The sequence below is a fragment of the Neopelma chrysocephalum genome, unplaced genomic scaffold (genome assembly GCF_003984885.1).
Source record: "Neopelma chrysocephalum unplaced genomic scaffold, ASM398488v2 Primary Assembly neopelma1_97065, whole genome shotgun sequence".
Lineage (NCBI taxonomy): Eukaryota > Metazoa > Chordata > Aves > Passeriformes > Pipridae > Neopelma > Neopelma chrysocephalum.
The window spans coordinates 1,052,829-1,068,474 of record NW_020925707.1 but is presented as its reverse complement, the minus strand read 5'-3'; the positions used below and the strand labels follow the sequence as shown (position 1 = coordinate 1,068,474).

Here is a 15,646-nt window from a genome sequence, read left to right as displayed (position 1 = left end):
ATCAGAAATGGTCACTTGGCTTCATAACTACAACATGCTAATATGATTCTACGTGGGTTTTAGAATATATGAGGCTACCCAAATTATTTTTAAAATTCAGACAGGAAAAGATGAAATTTTTTTATGAAGCAGTGTCATTTTTATATGAAGGAGATAAAAATAAACACTGCAAAGGTGTAGAAACATAAATAGTTGGGATCTCTGTATTTAAATGCAAGTCCTCATATTATAATAACTCATAGCAGTTCACAAAATACAGTACAAAAATTCTGTATTCTGTAACAACTCACAGATGTGCTTAACAATGTATATTCCAGACGGAAAGTCAAAGCAAGTGCGAAGGGGGCTGAAAGTAGAGCATAAATATCAGAGTTTGCAGAATCAAGGCCTGAAGTAATAAATCCTAATTATGCATGTTACTAACCTGAAAACGCTGTGTGTGAGGTTTCTGGTCATTTATAAAATGACCTATCAACAAATATTTATAAAAGTACTTTTTCTTTGATGGCCTTACATACATTGTGTATATATATACACATATATGTAGGTATATGCATAGGCACACAAAATTATCAACTTTTTATCACTTTTGATAATGCCACCTTATAAATATAATGTGATGTTCTAATGTGGTGTGTTTGCAACTCACCTGTCTGTTACGTTCATCCATAATCCTTGTAATCTGAATCTTTTTTCTCCCCATAGTCCCCGTTTTTTTTTCTCTCCTTCTTCCTTAAAATTACGTATTTTTCCCTTCTCTCTTCTTCCTCTTTCCGGTTTCCTCAAAACAAACCTCTTTCTTCAGCACTTGCACTACTCAGTTCACAGTCCTCTGCATCTGTTCCTGCTAAACACAGAAAGGAATCAAATGTTATTATGAAATTGATAACCAGATGAAAGTTACTATAGAGCTGCCCAAGCATCCACAATATAATTTAGTGCACAAGTAAATTATAATAAAAATTTACTGCACCTATAAAGTAAGTAATGTATGGAGAAATAATAATTTAATTCAAAGGCTTCTTTTTAGAAAAAACAACAAACCACCAATATATCAAGTGAAGAAAAGGGCTGAAATACACATTGTGAAAATTTTAACAGAATTAGGTGCCTCTAATTTCAAATATCACTCACAGATCTAATATGAAAAATTACCTAAATCAGAGAGTTAATGAACCTTTCTGTACCTATGTATGCAAAGTAGGCCAGCTAATTCATTTCTGAAGGGAAAACAATCTTGTGTTTTGACAGCAGAAGTGATAATGTCCCTCATTATGCAAATATGATGGACCTTTATTAAAGTGTTACTTGATATATAAGAGATGTCAGTTACTTTAAATCCAAAATTTGTAACCTTATTCTTTAAGAATATGAATTAATGAAAGTATTACTCAAGACACTTGAAGAAAACACTAGTGCATTTTCCCCTCATTTCATCTCAGTGTAAGTTCTAAAATGTTTTGATGGAGGATTTATAATCAGCAATCATATCTTTCGTTATAAAAATGGAATAATAGAGACAGATGATAATTTAAGAATGTTCTGAAAAATATTTTTGCTGTTTTAGTAATGCACTGATCTTTATAATACTGGCTGTCTTGCTGAGCTAAGGACAGTTACATGCAATATACAAAAAATACACAATGCAGGACACATTCTATATTTCACAAAATGTCATAAATCACATGATTAATTTCTATCATATCCAAAGTGCTTTTAGCAATAAAAGACTCGATGAAAATAGAAGAAAATACAGAAATGAGTTAGTCTAGTATGTGGTAAAAGACACAATTTTTTCCCCTTTATAATCTTAGTTTACAATATTTTTGGATTTACATATTTTAGACAGAACAGTACAGAGTTCTTTGAAATACAGAAGAGGAAAAAAAATCTGAACAACACTAATTTAAATTTTTTTAACATTTTCATGATAACTTCATAGAGTGTTAAAAATATTGCCTTGGAAATAAAAATTTGGTAATTTTAAAACAGGAGCTAGTGTTTCCATATTTATTCTAAGATTGTAGTCTATCAGCTAACCTGATAAATTCTGACAATATGTTACATAGCACTAAGCCGATGTAGTGGCCATTTCTTCCATTATTTGTCTCTAATTCAGAGCTACTGAGGTAGAAAAGCTAGACCTCACTCCTGATCTTCAATTGTCACTTGATTTTCTTCACATACATTAAACTTTAAGCTGCTCATGTTTTATGACTCTAAGAAAAAAAAGTTAACAAATAAATAGTCTGAGCTTTTTAACTAGCCACTATGATGTAATTAATTTATTGGGCAAAACAAATTTTCAAGTATAGTAGTTATTACTTTTCTGCACATGAACGCTTTTTTATATTATTTTCTAGCCATATTTATATATCATTAACATAATGCAAAACATGGAACATGGGCCAATTCATATTGATAATTTAATAAAGTGTGGGCCAAAAATATTTTTTTGCTGCTATTTTTTGTATCTGAAAACAGTAACTTCTGACTACTTAAAAAGGCACAAAAGTACTTGATCATATTTGCAACAAAAAAGTTAAAAAAATTCCAAAAATATGAAATAAATTGATCAAATGTATTTTTAAAACCTTTTTCCCAAACAAAGCTAGGAGACAGTCTTATCTGATATTCAGTGTTGACAAACAAACTCGGTCTATTTTTAGAAACAGTTTTAAATTTCCTCGGACTAGGCTTATTTCCTGTTTTTTCTATAGTCTTACCTCCAACAAAAAGAGCAAGTTAGAATAGTGTTTCCCATGCACATGCAGGACTCAAAGGAGTCTAACAGGCTTTCTCTGTGACAGTAAGCCCACACACTAATCCACAGCAAATGCATATGGAACAACTTCCTCTCCTTTCATTCAACTGAAATCAGTGGCCCTATCAGTTTACAGCACTATGTCTGACTAAGCTCCTATTCACTGCAAGGTGGAAGGTCAGGGTGGACAGATTAGAGCAGTGGTGACTGGTTAGTGAGGATGAGCTGCTCTGCAGATCAAGATGCTCATGCTTAGTGAGTTCAGAAAAAAAAAAATCACTTAATGATGAGAAAAATCTTATCAGGAAGGAGAGAAATCATAGTGGAGGAGCAATGTTTTGAATCTCTCTCATACACTTATCAGTTCCACATTTAAGACCAGTCTTTAAACAACGAAAAATTTACAGGCAGTTGAAAGTCAGAACACTTATAAATGGAAAAGTCAGAACACTTATAATTTTCCACTTATAAGTGGAAAAAGAGATGTGTAGGAAAATAAAGTTGAAAGGGAGCAAGGATGACTTCATTGTTAATTATCATGCAACCTGAGAGAACTTGGAGAAGACAAATTGTGTTAGGTCATATGTATAAACCACACAATTTGCAAAAACATAAATTTGTTCCAACACACCATGGGTTAAGTTTTCTTGAAAAAAAATCTTTCTTCCATTTGCTTTTTGCTTACTTCTCTATTGTCAAACATAAGCTTTCAATTGTTGTAGAAAATTTATTTCCTTTAAAAAAAATAATTTCTGCTATTCTTACCCCTACTAGAGACAAACTGGGAATGTTGTGGTATTCTCTATATCTGTCTTATTCTTTTACATACGCACACACACATACACATAAATATACCTATCAAAACATAGTGCTTCAAGTGCTATTCTTATTATGCTTTTGCGTGTACTTCTATTTATTTCATTAGTACATATATTAAACAAACAGTTGGATTAATTCCTAATCAGTGAGACCCAGATAAGTAAATCAAGACATCTCATGCAAGGGCTATAACATTCACAGGTTGGTAATTTCTAGGTCAAACAGAATGTCAAGACCTCTGGAGACCAAAAAATTGCCATGTCTGCTTTAGGTCTTCACCAGTGTTCTCAATACTATCTGAAAGTTCTTGCAGGGTTAAAAATTGCACTATCAAGTATTTAAAGTTCCTCTTAACTCATAAATAGTTTCCCTAACACTAATAAAGCACATTGACTAGAAAAGTTGAAGGTACTACAAAACTGAAATAGCACTGCAGGCTTCCATTATCCAAGAGAATTTAAAAAGAACTTTGTTGAAGTACCTCCACACATGCAAACAAATTGCATTTAAAGAAATGCAGTGTTAGATGCTATTGTGTTATAGTCATCTGCATTTTTTCTTTTTGCAAAGCCAAACATTAAAAAATAAATAAATAAAACAGACTGCTTACAAAAAGAGGAACTTCATTTTTGGCGGGCTTCTGTTCACTATGTGATTTGGCAGAGGCAGTGACAGCTGACAGAAGATTGATCTGAGCCTTGAGAAGGGCAAAGAGCTAATGGACAAATGCAGCAGATCAGTAACTGCTCCTGTCTCTCTTTTGAACACTCACACGCAGACATATAGGCACACACACATACACACACACATGCACACCCACTATCCCTGCTCTGCAACACAGAAGAATCTTGACAGAATGGCAGGAAACACGCACAGAGCGGTCAGGGAAGGATATGATGTCAGCAACCACGAACAATAAAAGGTGTAAAGGTGCTTCCTTCCCTAAACTGTTCCAGAAGTGCAAAATGGGAACCAAAACTCTCCACTTCCTTCTCCAAGCAGAACTGTCTGAATCTGCTCTGCTGCAAACCCCAGACAGAAAGTCCTTTGAGCAGTTACACCAGGGGCAATAAGAAGTATCAAAACAAGACAGGAAAAATATTTAATCTATAAACAAGAAGGCAGCCAGAGAAAAACAAAGTTAAAATGTGCTAGAGTTTAACATTTTCATGGTTGCTTTATGAAAGAAACAAACTTGCCATAAAGATGTCCCTGTTCCATTAAGCAGCTTGCATTCTGAATGGATTAATTAGGTTAAAACTGAGAAAAAACCATTTTTTTTTAATCCTGATATAAGGAAGCAAATAAAAAAATGCTGTCCCCTTTCTCTTACCATTCTTTTTTTTGGTGTGAAAAAAGTAACTTTTAAGGTCTATGAAACCTTTTTATGCAAGCCTGTTTTCTCAAATGAGTTTTGAATCATTGTCTAAATAAAAAATGTGAATGAATTAAGTAAGAACACATCAGTTACTCCTCTGACGAAAAATTAGCTGCAAAAACTGCAATGTAAACATGAAAATTGACAGTGGGGAACCCATATTCAAATAAAATGGTCACTCAAACATTTTCTGTAAAAACCCTGGTTGACTATGTTCCGTACACAGATGAAGACAACTACATAGTGAAGAAAAGACAGACATACTGTAGCAATTCAAGACATCACTCATTTGGGGTCTGTCACCTTGAGCTGGATATAGTTGAAGGAAATGCACGAAGGGTGAAAATAATGATCACCTATCATGTTATCTGACTGAGATCAGCTGACATTAAAGATAGAAGTGGTTCTTCACATTCACATGGTTTGGCTGCATAGTCATTACAAAAAACACAGTTTGGACCATTAACAGAAAGGTTATGATAAAATTATATATGTCATCATCATGGCAATATATCAGTAAGGCAGCAGTAGCATGATCTACAGTATGGTTATCCAGGCAGAAAGCCATGCAACAAATGAACCTGAGTCATCTTAAGCTTTCAAACATCTGTCTACAACACTCTGATTTAGAAATTAAACATAACCTACACTTACGTGTTTTGATCTTATGGGCAGGCTGCCATATGAAAAGATTGGAAGGGAGTTCATTTTAATCTACTAAATTTAACTCTCAAGAGATCATGCATTTTGCTACAGAAAATATAAACCAAACATTTAAGCCATAATGGATATACTGCAACAGATGAAGTACTACAGACTACTAGAGAGACAGTAAGTCAAACCAAAAGAAGTCTGTACATGAAGAAAATATTTGTAAACTTTAACTACCAAAACTTATTCATCTTTTCAGTTATCTAACCTCATTCCTGACTTATGGTATGAGTTTAATTTATAATGGAGAATAATTCAAGGGCAATGAAGTTCTGCACCAAGGCAGGAGTAAAATGTTCATAAACTTGCTAACTGTGAAATCATTCCTTATAAGTTGTTAGGTAAAGGTTTTAGAGAAAACTTGAATCATTTGATCTGAATTCATATTTCACTAATTTTACTACTGATTTTGACAGTATCTGCTGGATTTGTAAGATTATTTCAACTGATACTCCATTTATTAGTTAATGTGTTCATGTGTAAAGGATAGAAGAATGTATTTATTTTTAAGTCTGAACTTCTGGAGTTATACTTTATTTGCTTTTCATGTTTATATTTTACCATATTCCCAATACAATGACAATGTAGCCATGAATTGCAGAAAATTCCTCTTCCAGCCAAGTTACTGACTTTCAATCAATACCATTATCTGCATGCCTTGGAAGCGCCATGAGAATTCTAGCATTATGATTTTTTTTTTTTCAGTTTGGACTTCTGAAGACTAGCTGTAAGAATGCTTCAGATAACTGTGGTCATTGTAGCTTGTAACTCAAAAATAGTACCAAGTTATCTCACAGAGCAAGAACTTGTGCAACGTGGGTGGAAGAGTTTCACTTGCTCTTGTTTTGCAAAGTTCCCCTGAAAAGTTTTTTGGACAAACTAAGCATCATTGCCAAAATAGTAGAAAAGATGGCGCTTCCTAACAGTAATCCTGCTTCACTATGTCACACACCCTGCTTTTTAATGGACTGAGTTATCGAGACACTGAATACCCAGTCTGTAGCCACCTCTCAATTTAAGCAGATCCATGCCTATATGAAAAAGAAAGGAGTAACTTTATCTTACCTTCCAGTTGAGAGGCATCCACCCAGCACAGTGACAGAAGGATTTTCTGAATATTACATGTATGTTATACCAAACCTGGTCATGCTGATAAAATACCATGATAAAAAACCGTGACAGGAGGCCACAGACCCTCCAAGTGATTGTGGAATTTGCCACAGATAGTGAGTCACTCCTTGCAGCAGTGCACCAAAAGAAGAAGAAAAAAACTAACAGCAATCTAGATGAAAACTGCCTCCACCCCAGTAAGATACATGACTGCTAAGCTTGATGAAGAAAGGACAACTTGGTTAAGTTAAAACATTTTTGAAGAAGACGGCTATGATGAAGAAGAATATTTGATTTGTAAAGCAAGGAATGCATACACTAATGCATATTTTAAGGGAAATCTTTAAGTGAAATGTTAATATAAAATATGTATCTGTGAAGAGTCGGTTTTAAACTACAATGATTAGCAGGTGGTATTTCCACGCCTACCCATCACCCAGAAGAAAAAATTGGAAAGTAAACAGTTTGAAGAAAAAGTTTGCAGGTTTGTGATTTGGTTCATGCTGTACCCTTAGCAGCTACACAGACATAATGGGAGTCTGACCAATATGTACGGAATAAGATCCATGAAGTTCTTCAGAGGCTGCCTCAAGTACAGCAGTTTATTCAATTACACAAGCTGATAATAAAAGGGAAAAAAATAAAGAACTGAAAACTGAATCCCCTAACTGGTCTGAAATGGAGACAGTACCTAGGAATGGGAACCTGTCTCAAAATGGAGTAGGGAAACTGGACCTCTGCAAATCCAGCTAGGAGACTTGACAGTTTTGAGATAATAATTTGATTGGATTGCATTACAGTTAATAGATGTGTAATGAATATCAGGAAAGGTTTTACAAATTCAGTCTGTCATTTACTGAGCTGGAGGAGATCAGTAAGCAATTCAGTAGTCAACAGGGTAAGATTTAGCACCTTGTGAGTTGGGTCTACCTGTATTTAAAGACATCTTGCATACCAGGTAAGATGGTACTGCTTACAGTTTGGCAGCAGTCTTACACACAAATACAAAGGACTTTGGAGAGTCTTGGCTTATTACAGAAAAAGTCTAAGATCTCTAGAATTAAGTCATTGCATCACCTGAAAGCTGTCTCTGATTGGTTAGATCTAGATGTACAGATTTGTTACTAGTGCATGTGTGTGAGGAAGTCTATGGTGAGGAATTTAAATCCCCAAAATGGCTATTAAGAATCAGGAGATAATTCCAGGTATTATTGGAAGAAGCTATGTACTGTAAATATCAAATCATAGTCTGAACTTGGGCACAAGCACTTAGCAATGGCGGTATCAGTGACAGACAATTTTAGATTGTCCTCTATTGAAAAAAGCATGGATTGATTCTCAAAAGGATCCTTTTCAATCAGATTTTTTATTACTTTCTACTTATAATTTGCTGAATTGCAGAAAGCAAGGAAGCTTGGTACATGCACTTAGACAAAGGAGCTGGAGACAGTGTCTGAAAGATGGTCAGCGATGAGTCTGGAAGCAATAGATGGAGTGGATGGAGAAGAGAATTAAATTTTGGGTAAACAGGTGGACTTGTTGATATCTACATAGACCTGGTGTTCTTCATCTTCATCCAACAAGCTCCAGAGAAATTTTATACGCTCTGACCCAGGATCCTCCCTTTTCTCACTCAAAGGGCACTGTAACATGCCTATCTGTGTTTAGCAATGCAGCCGAGTTCTCCTATTGCAGGTTTGTGCTGCACCACCACTCATCCCTCTGTGGAGGAAAAAAGACTTGGATTGTAGAAACCTCACAAACATATTTTGAAAATGAATGTCTTATACATTTGCAAACAAATCATTTCAGGAAGCTTTTAGAGAAAAGAGAAAGCTTTTAGAAACAAGATTTTTGTGGCACGAATAAACAGGACAAATCATGACAAGAACTCAAAGTGTCTTTAAATTACTGAGCAAATAAATGAGTGACCACTGTATTTGGTTCAAAGACTAAGCTGAAAATTAGGAGGGATCATCCAAAGAGGTAGAATAGGGAAACAACTGAGGACGAAAATACCTTAAAACTGAGAACATAGGTGTAGAAATTAACAAAAACTCAGATGTGAATAAGTTCCTCATTAAAAGAAAATATATACCTCTACCAGAGAACAGACTCCATGGAAATATTGTGAAGGTGTTAATAAAAGGAATCCTTTCCAACATAACCAAAGTGAGTGACAAAAATTGTCAAGGTAAAGCTTGAATGAAAGTGAAACTGTTTCGGGTTAGTGATGGGAAATATCCTGACAGGAAGACTGTATAAATATGTTAAGGTGGTAAAACATTTTTACTAGATGGGAAGTATGGCTCATGGTGTTGCCATTTTAAGATTAATTTGAGTAATGAATGGAAGATGAAAGAGATAGAAGGAATAGGATTATTGCTGGTAAGTGTAACTTCTGCGCTCCTATAGTACTGAATACTTGAAAAAAAAAGAAAATAATTATGTTTTAGGAGTTTGTGATTTGTGAGGACAAGGAGAAGCTGAAAATGTTGAGATATTGGGAGAGAATTCAGTTATAGAAAATACAAAGAGTAGAGCTTGGAAATAAAACTAACACAGGCTTTGAAATAATGGCTGATGGGATAGGGAACTCAAACATTAATACTTGATAACGTATAATGAATCAATTCTCAAGCCTTGCTACATTCAGAGATATAATAAATCTTTGTAAACAAAAAGTATTAAGGAAATATTTGACTCACTTATCACTTTCCCTGCCCTAATGGCAACAACCCTGAATTTGGCTAGCTACTCAAGCCAAAAAGGGACAAAGTCTCTTAAGCCTGTCCTTTAATGTCGTTCAGATTCCTATCAGAAAAATGAAATAATTAAAAATAAAAGGATTCATGCAGGTGTCCTTGAGCCATGGAAATATCTCAAATAATAGGATAAAACCTATTCAGGCTTGAAAAATTTGATTATAATGACTCAGGTATTTATTTATTTATTTTCCGCTATTAGATACTGTATGATGCAACCAGTCACTGACTCACCAAAGATGGAATGAATCTCAGGCAGACATCACTTAAAATGTAGAGAATGTTACTGATTTCTATGTAGCTACTCCTTTTTACTAATACAAACATGAGAATAGATCCACCACTAGTACTGAAAAAGAAGTCAGACAAGCTTTATAAGCAGTCAGTACTTCATGTAGACTAACCATTTTGGAAAAAATAAATCAGCTTTATGGTGTACAATTCTTTGGCTCAATGTACCCAAATCTCATCCTTTTATTTCAGCTATGGAAGCTGGAAATTAAATGTATTACCTCTGCCCAGAAATCATCTCTTATCTGTGGTGTTAGGCCATCTCAGCTACAACTATACTACTACAGAAACAGAATGTTGGTTTTCCTACAGCATAGACCTAAACACATAACTTTCATGTGTAAATACCTTTATTAGTTTTCTAATGCAACCTCACATCTGTACATCCTTCATCTGGTAATTTATTAGCTGAGCTGCTAGCAGTTTATTCATTTTGTGCTAATGCTAATATGATAAATTTGATATAAAAACTATTGACACTCCCTGAACTCAACTGCTTGCCCAGAGACACATGCAGGCTTAAAATGAGGAGAAAGAAGAAGGGGAAAAAAAAAAAAGGTAAGGGAAATGTATCAATCTTCCCAGTGACCATGACAGCTGAAAATCTACATCATTAATGCTTCCAATCCCACTCAGATAATTTTTTCTCCCAAGGACAAAGGGAGATGAAATGTGTGTCAGGTACATAATAAGGCTAAAAAAAAAAAAAAGATAGTTACCTGCATTTCACTGCACAGGGGTGAGGAACCACCTCTGTGCAATATGTGTCCTTTCTAACGGCAAAGCTCATAAATTAGGACAGGTCGCTGCTTTTAAACATATAAAATACACACAATTTAAATAAAAACACATTAATTCAGAACAGATCTGCTCTAAAAAAAGGAAAAAAAGAAAAGTACAGTGTATAGCCATGATTACAAAGATTTGATACCTTTTACAAGCCACATGATAGGAAATAAACCTTGCACATATATTGTCTTGTGCCTCATGTCTGGAATTCTGCATGTTCAGGAGGAAGCATCTGTTGGAAAAATGGAAGGTTCTGACTAGCAAGAAATAAAGTATGTGGCCATATCTCTTAGTGTTAGCACACCATAAATCATTTGCTGAAGCTATTTACTTTCTACCTCCTGGTTGCATCTTGATAAGAAGGATCTCTCTATGTTGTCAGACCTAAACTGCACTCTCACTGGTTTGGAACCAGAAAAAAATGCATAAACAGATAAGCTGCTTATAAGAAAAGAAAAGTAGCATGGAATTTGCTATGTAAGAAAAAGTAAAAAAATATGGGAGAAAAAACATTGCCTGAAACAACTGGCTTTATGCTCTCTGTTCAGAAAGAAGTTTTCTGTTGTTCTGGATTAGTGGGATATTCTACAAATTTTTTTGTTGTCCTTGGTGGGGGACAGACAGGCAAGCAATGGATATATTTCTGTTAACAATATTCTCATGAAGAAAGAAAAAGAGAGAAAATGGAGAAACCTAAAATATACAACACACTGAGGAGTTATGCTGTGATATGATAAAGAGCTAAAAGAACTGCAGCTTTGTATCTACATTAGTTACAAAGACATAAATAGCCTCATCTAATTTAGTGTACTGTTCAACCACATCCTAGTTCACATTCAGTTTTTGAAAATTGTGCTAGGTAACTAATTCATACTTTCCACATGAGGATTTGATCTTCTAATTTTTCACAGAATTGAAGTCTAACAGCTTTAACCTCAAGATCTGTAAAAGCAAAATTTCTACTGAAAGGGATGGTGTTTACCACAGAGGTACACCTACCACTGTCTATAACTACAAAAGCCACAAATGAGCATCACACCCTCAGCTGTGACCACTCCATTAGCATGTGCATCTGGATTTATTTATTTCTTACACATATAAGACACAATGCATTTGTCAGTAGCCAATGTAAAAAGTCAACATCCTTGACAAATATCAGAAGAAAACAGACATATAAAATGTTCTTAATTTGCAGAGGGAAAATACAGTGGAATTTTCTTGATAGTCTCCATTCTATCTTGAATGAGCTTTGGTTTTTCTAAACAGATCATTACCAGCATTGCTCATTTTATTAATAACTTAAAAGCATGTTGAAAAAATAAAAACATAATCAATAAAAAGATACATTAGCTAAATCTTTTTGTGGCCTTGAATGTACATTACATTTTCTCAGAAATGGCACTTTTCAAGCTCTATTGATATGTAAGGTGGTTTCTGACGAAATATATTCTTAGAAACAGGCAGTCGTGGCAAAAGTAGCAGGCAGCATAGTGTAAAGAATTGGATTCAAGGTTGGGATGCAAACATGGCTGAGATCTGCTCCCTCTTCTGCCAAAAAAATTTAATGTCACCTTCATTTTCTGCTCAGTTTCTCTGTTGGAAACATGGGGATAAGAAACCTGTGGATTTGCTCATGCAAATGTGCTGAGAACTAAGAACAGTGAATATTTATTACACAATAGAGAAATTCCAAGGGCTTTCAGTCAATATCCTATACTTTTCATCTGGCATAATCAGTGAGTATGTAAACAAATAAAGCAGATAATGTAGCAGACTTAAAAATGTACAAAAGCAATGTTAAGGGCAAGATTATGATCATAAATATATTAATATATGTATTTAAAATCACTAATTTTAGAAAGTTATAATTATCTGGTATACTAATGCATTTATATATGCATGCTGTTCTAGCTCTATCATCCTTTATGCTAATTTACATCTTCTTGAAATAAAGATATTTGACAGTACTGTCATATAAGGTCCACCATGCTACACAGCAGATTCATCAATTTCCTGCTTCCCTCTCTCTCTTACAGCATCCTAATCAACCTAATTAAAGCTTAGTTCATTTGAAACCTCAGATGACAATTTGTTTAACTCTATCCCACTGTGATCTTTTTATAAAGAGAATTAAATTTGATCTTCTGACAGCAATTATTAAATGATCCCAACTGGCCCCAATTAAGACACAAGGCTCATAGGCCTCAAAATCCAATAAAGTGCCAAGCCCTCTCTATCACATGTATATCTCCCTTTACCTTGCTTTATTTTCTTAAAGCCAATTAAGCTCATCTTAGCATGTGGATCTGAATGTCACTGTGTAGACTAATTCAAGATACAATGCATCAATTTACTTTCAGTGACATTCTGAAATGAGGACAACACACTCAAAATCATCATTTTGAAACCCTTCTCTGACTCCATTCACCTCACTTTAATGCTCTTCACTGTGTTGCATATGACCTACAAATGCTTACTTGTAAAATACTGCCTCCAACAAGTGGTGACTAGAGAAACATATTAAATATCCATAGTCCCAGTTTTGCACTACTTACAGTCCTCTTTATAGTAATACATCTCTTCTGTAAGCATTTCCACTTGGTTATCATCTCCATTTCAGAAATTCAAAGAAATGTGATGTTCGTGTAACTTCTGAGGTTAACCTTTATTGCTTTTAATTTGTGCTTTAATTTTTCTACATATGTTCAGTGGTGTTCTGTGAAGAAATGTTCCCATGATTTCACACAAAGGCAGGTAGCCCCAGGATTTGGAACTCATTGATTGTGTGGTACTCTAGGGAAATAGCTGAATTAAAACCATCCTCATGAGACTGAAGTAGCTTCCATGCGCATCTGGCTCTTCTTATTCTAAACTCTAACACCTGTCTGGAAACTTAAACCTCATCTTTTCTCTGAAGAACAAATGGGACAGATTTATCTACTGCCATTTGGTTTAGGTCAAAGCTGAGCTGTGTGGTGTTCTGCTAAATTAATTGCAATGTAATTGATACTGTTTGACACAGTTTTATGACCAGACTGCTCTCTCAGTATTAAAATATATAAGATTTTGTATTTCTGCACATTCACTCTAAATTCAGCTTTGAGTAAAAACATATTAAAATACAGCACACAATTTCCGTCTCAGTATTTCTAATGAATCATTACATAAAATAAGATTACATACATAAGTATTATCAAAAGACTAAGTACCAAGTAAAAAAGCAGGAACATTACTTCCATTGTGGTGATTTTTTTTCTCCATTTCCCTAATTTACATACTGAACAAATGTAAGCATGATTTTCCTTAAATACAAAAAAGATAGAAAGGCACTAACTTTCAGTACACAATTTTCTTTACTAACATGAAGATGTGCAAGTTTATGTAAAACATAATTAGACACATTTCCTGTTGATCTGGGAAAGATACTTTTTTCAGTAAAAATTTAAGAAACTAAAGTGATGCCAATCACTTTGGAAGTAAAATAATTTTTTTTTTTTAAGAACTTGTAAATGTTACATTTAAGAATTAAAGAAAAATATTGACTTCAAAAAAGAGGCAGCATTTTTACTTCTGGAAATGCTATATGACACCAGTAAATTTGAATGTTAACATGCAATAATAGTTTAAAGAGAATTTCTAATTGACATTGAAATGCCTGAATATTAAAAAAGATTTCAGTATACCATACTACTAATTATTTCTCATTGTATTCTAATAATCACATACAAGATGTTAATTTTAGCTCTTTTGCTAAAAACAGTAAACGCTGTAACAGATTTAGTGCAAAGAGCTGAAAATATCCTGTGGAAAAAACTCTGTACAGAGATCAGATCAACCCAAATCCTGCCATTACTCAGCACTGCAGATGTTTGTAGTGGTTTAAGGAGCCGGCGGGGGCTGGAAACTCTACATACTCAATTCCAACATGATTGCAATTGAACCTCATCAAAGTAAGAGCTCATAATTTGTCACAGAAAACAGCCAATTAACATATGTTAGAAAAAGGCTTCCATAAAGATAATATATGATTAACAATCCAATGCAGCTGTCACAAATCAAAATTCTGCATTTTAAAAAGAAGTATCAGCCTGGGTGTCTGAATGTTTACATGGACAATGGATACTGCATTTTAAAAAGCTACAATGGAAAAAGCCCCTAGTTACAGTATTTGCTCCAGGTTGGGAGTTAGAACTTCGGAAGATCCAGGTAAGAGAGCACTATTTACAGCTCTGGCTGTTTTCCTGTAAATAGTTAAGACCCTTGTCAAAACACAGCCACTTTTTTGTTGTGGTGCTGTTTTAAAAGACAGACCTTCACGGTGAGTGAGGTGGCCTTCACTGATGTATTTTGCTGCCAGCACAATCCTCTGGAAACACAGCATGTCCTTTTTGCTACCAAAAATGCACTGTAAAGCTGTGCATTGCAGCCCCAGGCCCAGCGCTCTGATCCTGGCTATTCAAATGCATGGCCCTGAGTGAAACTGCACCCTAGCCAGTCCTTTTATTTCACATTTACACTGGAGAAAATGAAATCTGAATGCTCCCTGCAACCTTAATTTAGATAAAGAGGTTGATTTAAAATAGTTTACACATATATATGCATGGGAAGTGAAGCCTGTTGCTTTATTAAGACAGAACACTAATTGTGATGCCTATTCTGAACAACTGTCTCTACTCCCTGTATTTTGCATAACAATATTTTAATTACTGAAACACTGCATAAATAAGCTGCTATTTTTTAAAAACCATTACGCATTTTTCCTCATATCATTTGGGATCCTATGTGGCAGTCAGTAAACTCTTAAGCGACTTGAATAGTACTCTCTTTGTATGTGTGTGTCTATGTGAGCGTGCGTGTCCTTGTCTTGACATGGTGCTGTAAAAGGAAGTGCTTCCTCTTTTCTGTTTGAAAGAGACCCAAGAAAAACAAAGTTTTGAAACTCAGTAGTCTGACTGGACATTAATCAATGTATGTTAAAAAATGCCTTAACTCCTATTCAGTCATACGTAATCTTATGCT

The 15,646-nt window shown here is 34.6% G+C and overlaps 1 protein-coding gene across 24 annotated transcripts in view; it reads right to left on the bottom strand.

Annotated features, from left to right (window-relative positions):
• MEF2C (myocyte enhancer factor 2C) overlaps positions 1-15,646 on the bottom strand; it is a 135,704-nt gene that overhangs the window by 77,764 nt on the left and 42,294 nt on the right. For 19 of the 24 annotated variants that reach the window (XM_027671324.1, XM_027671311.1, XM_027671314.1 and 16 more), the window contains one exon: positions 650-847. In XM_027671324.1, the coding sequence (XP_027527125.1) occupies positions 650-703 (54 nt within the window). In that variant the 5' untranslated portion in view covers positions 704-847. Of the gene's footprint in view, positions 1-649; positions 848-4,193; positions 4,299-10,769; positions 10,860-15,646 lie in introns of all 24 variants that reach the window. The other 5 variants (XM_027671302.1, XM_027671305.1, XM_027671306.1 and 2 more) reach the window with 4 other exon arrangements.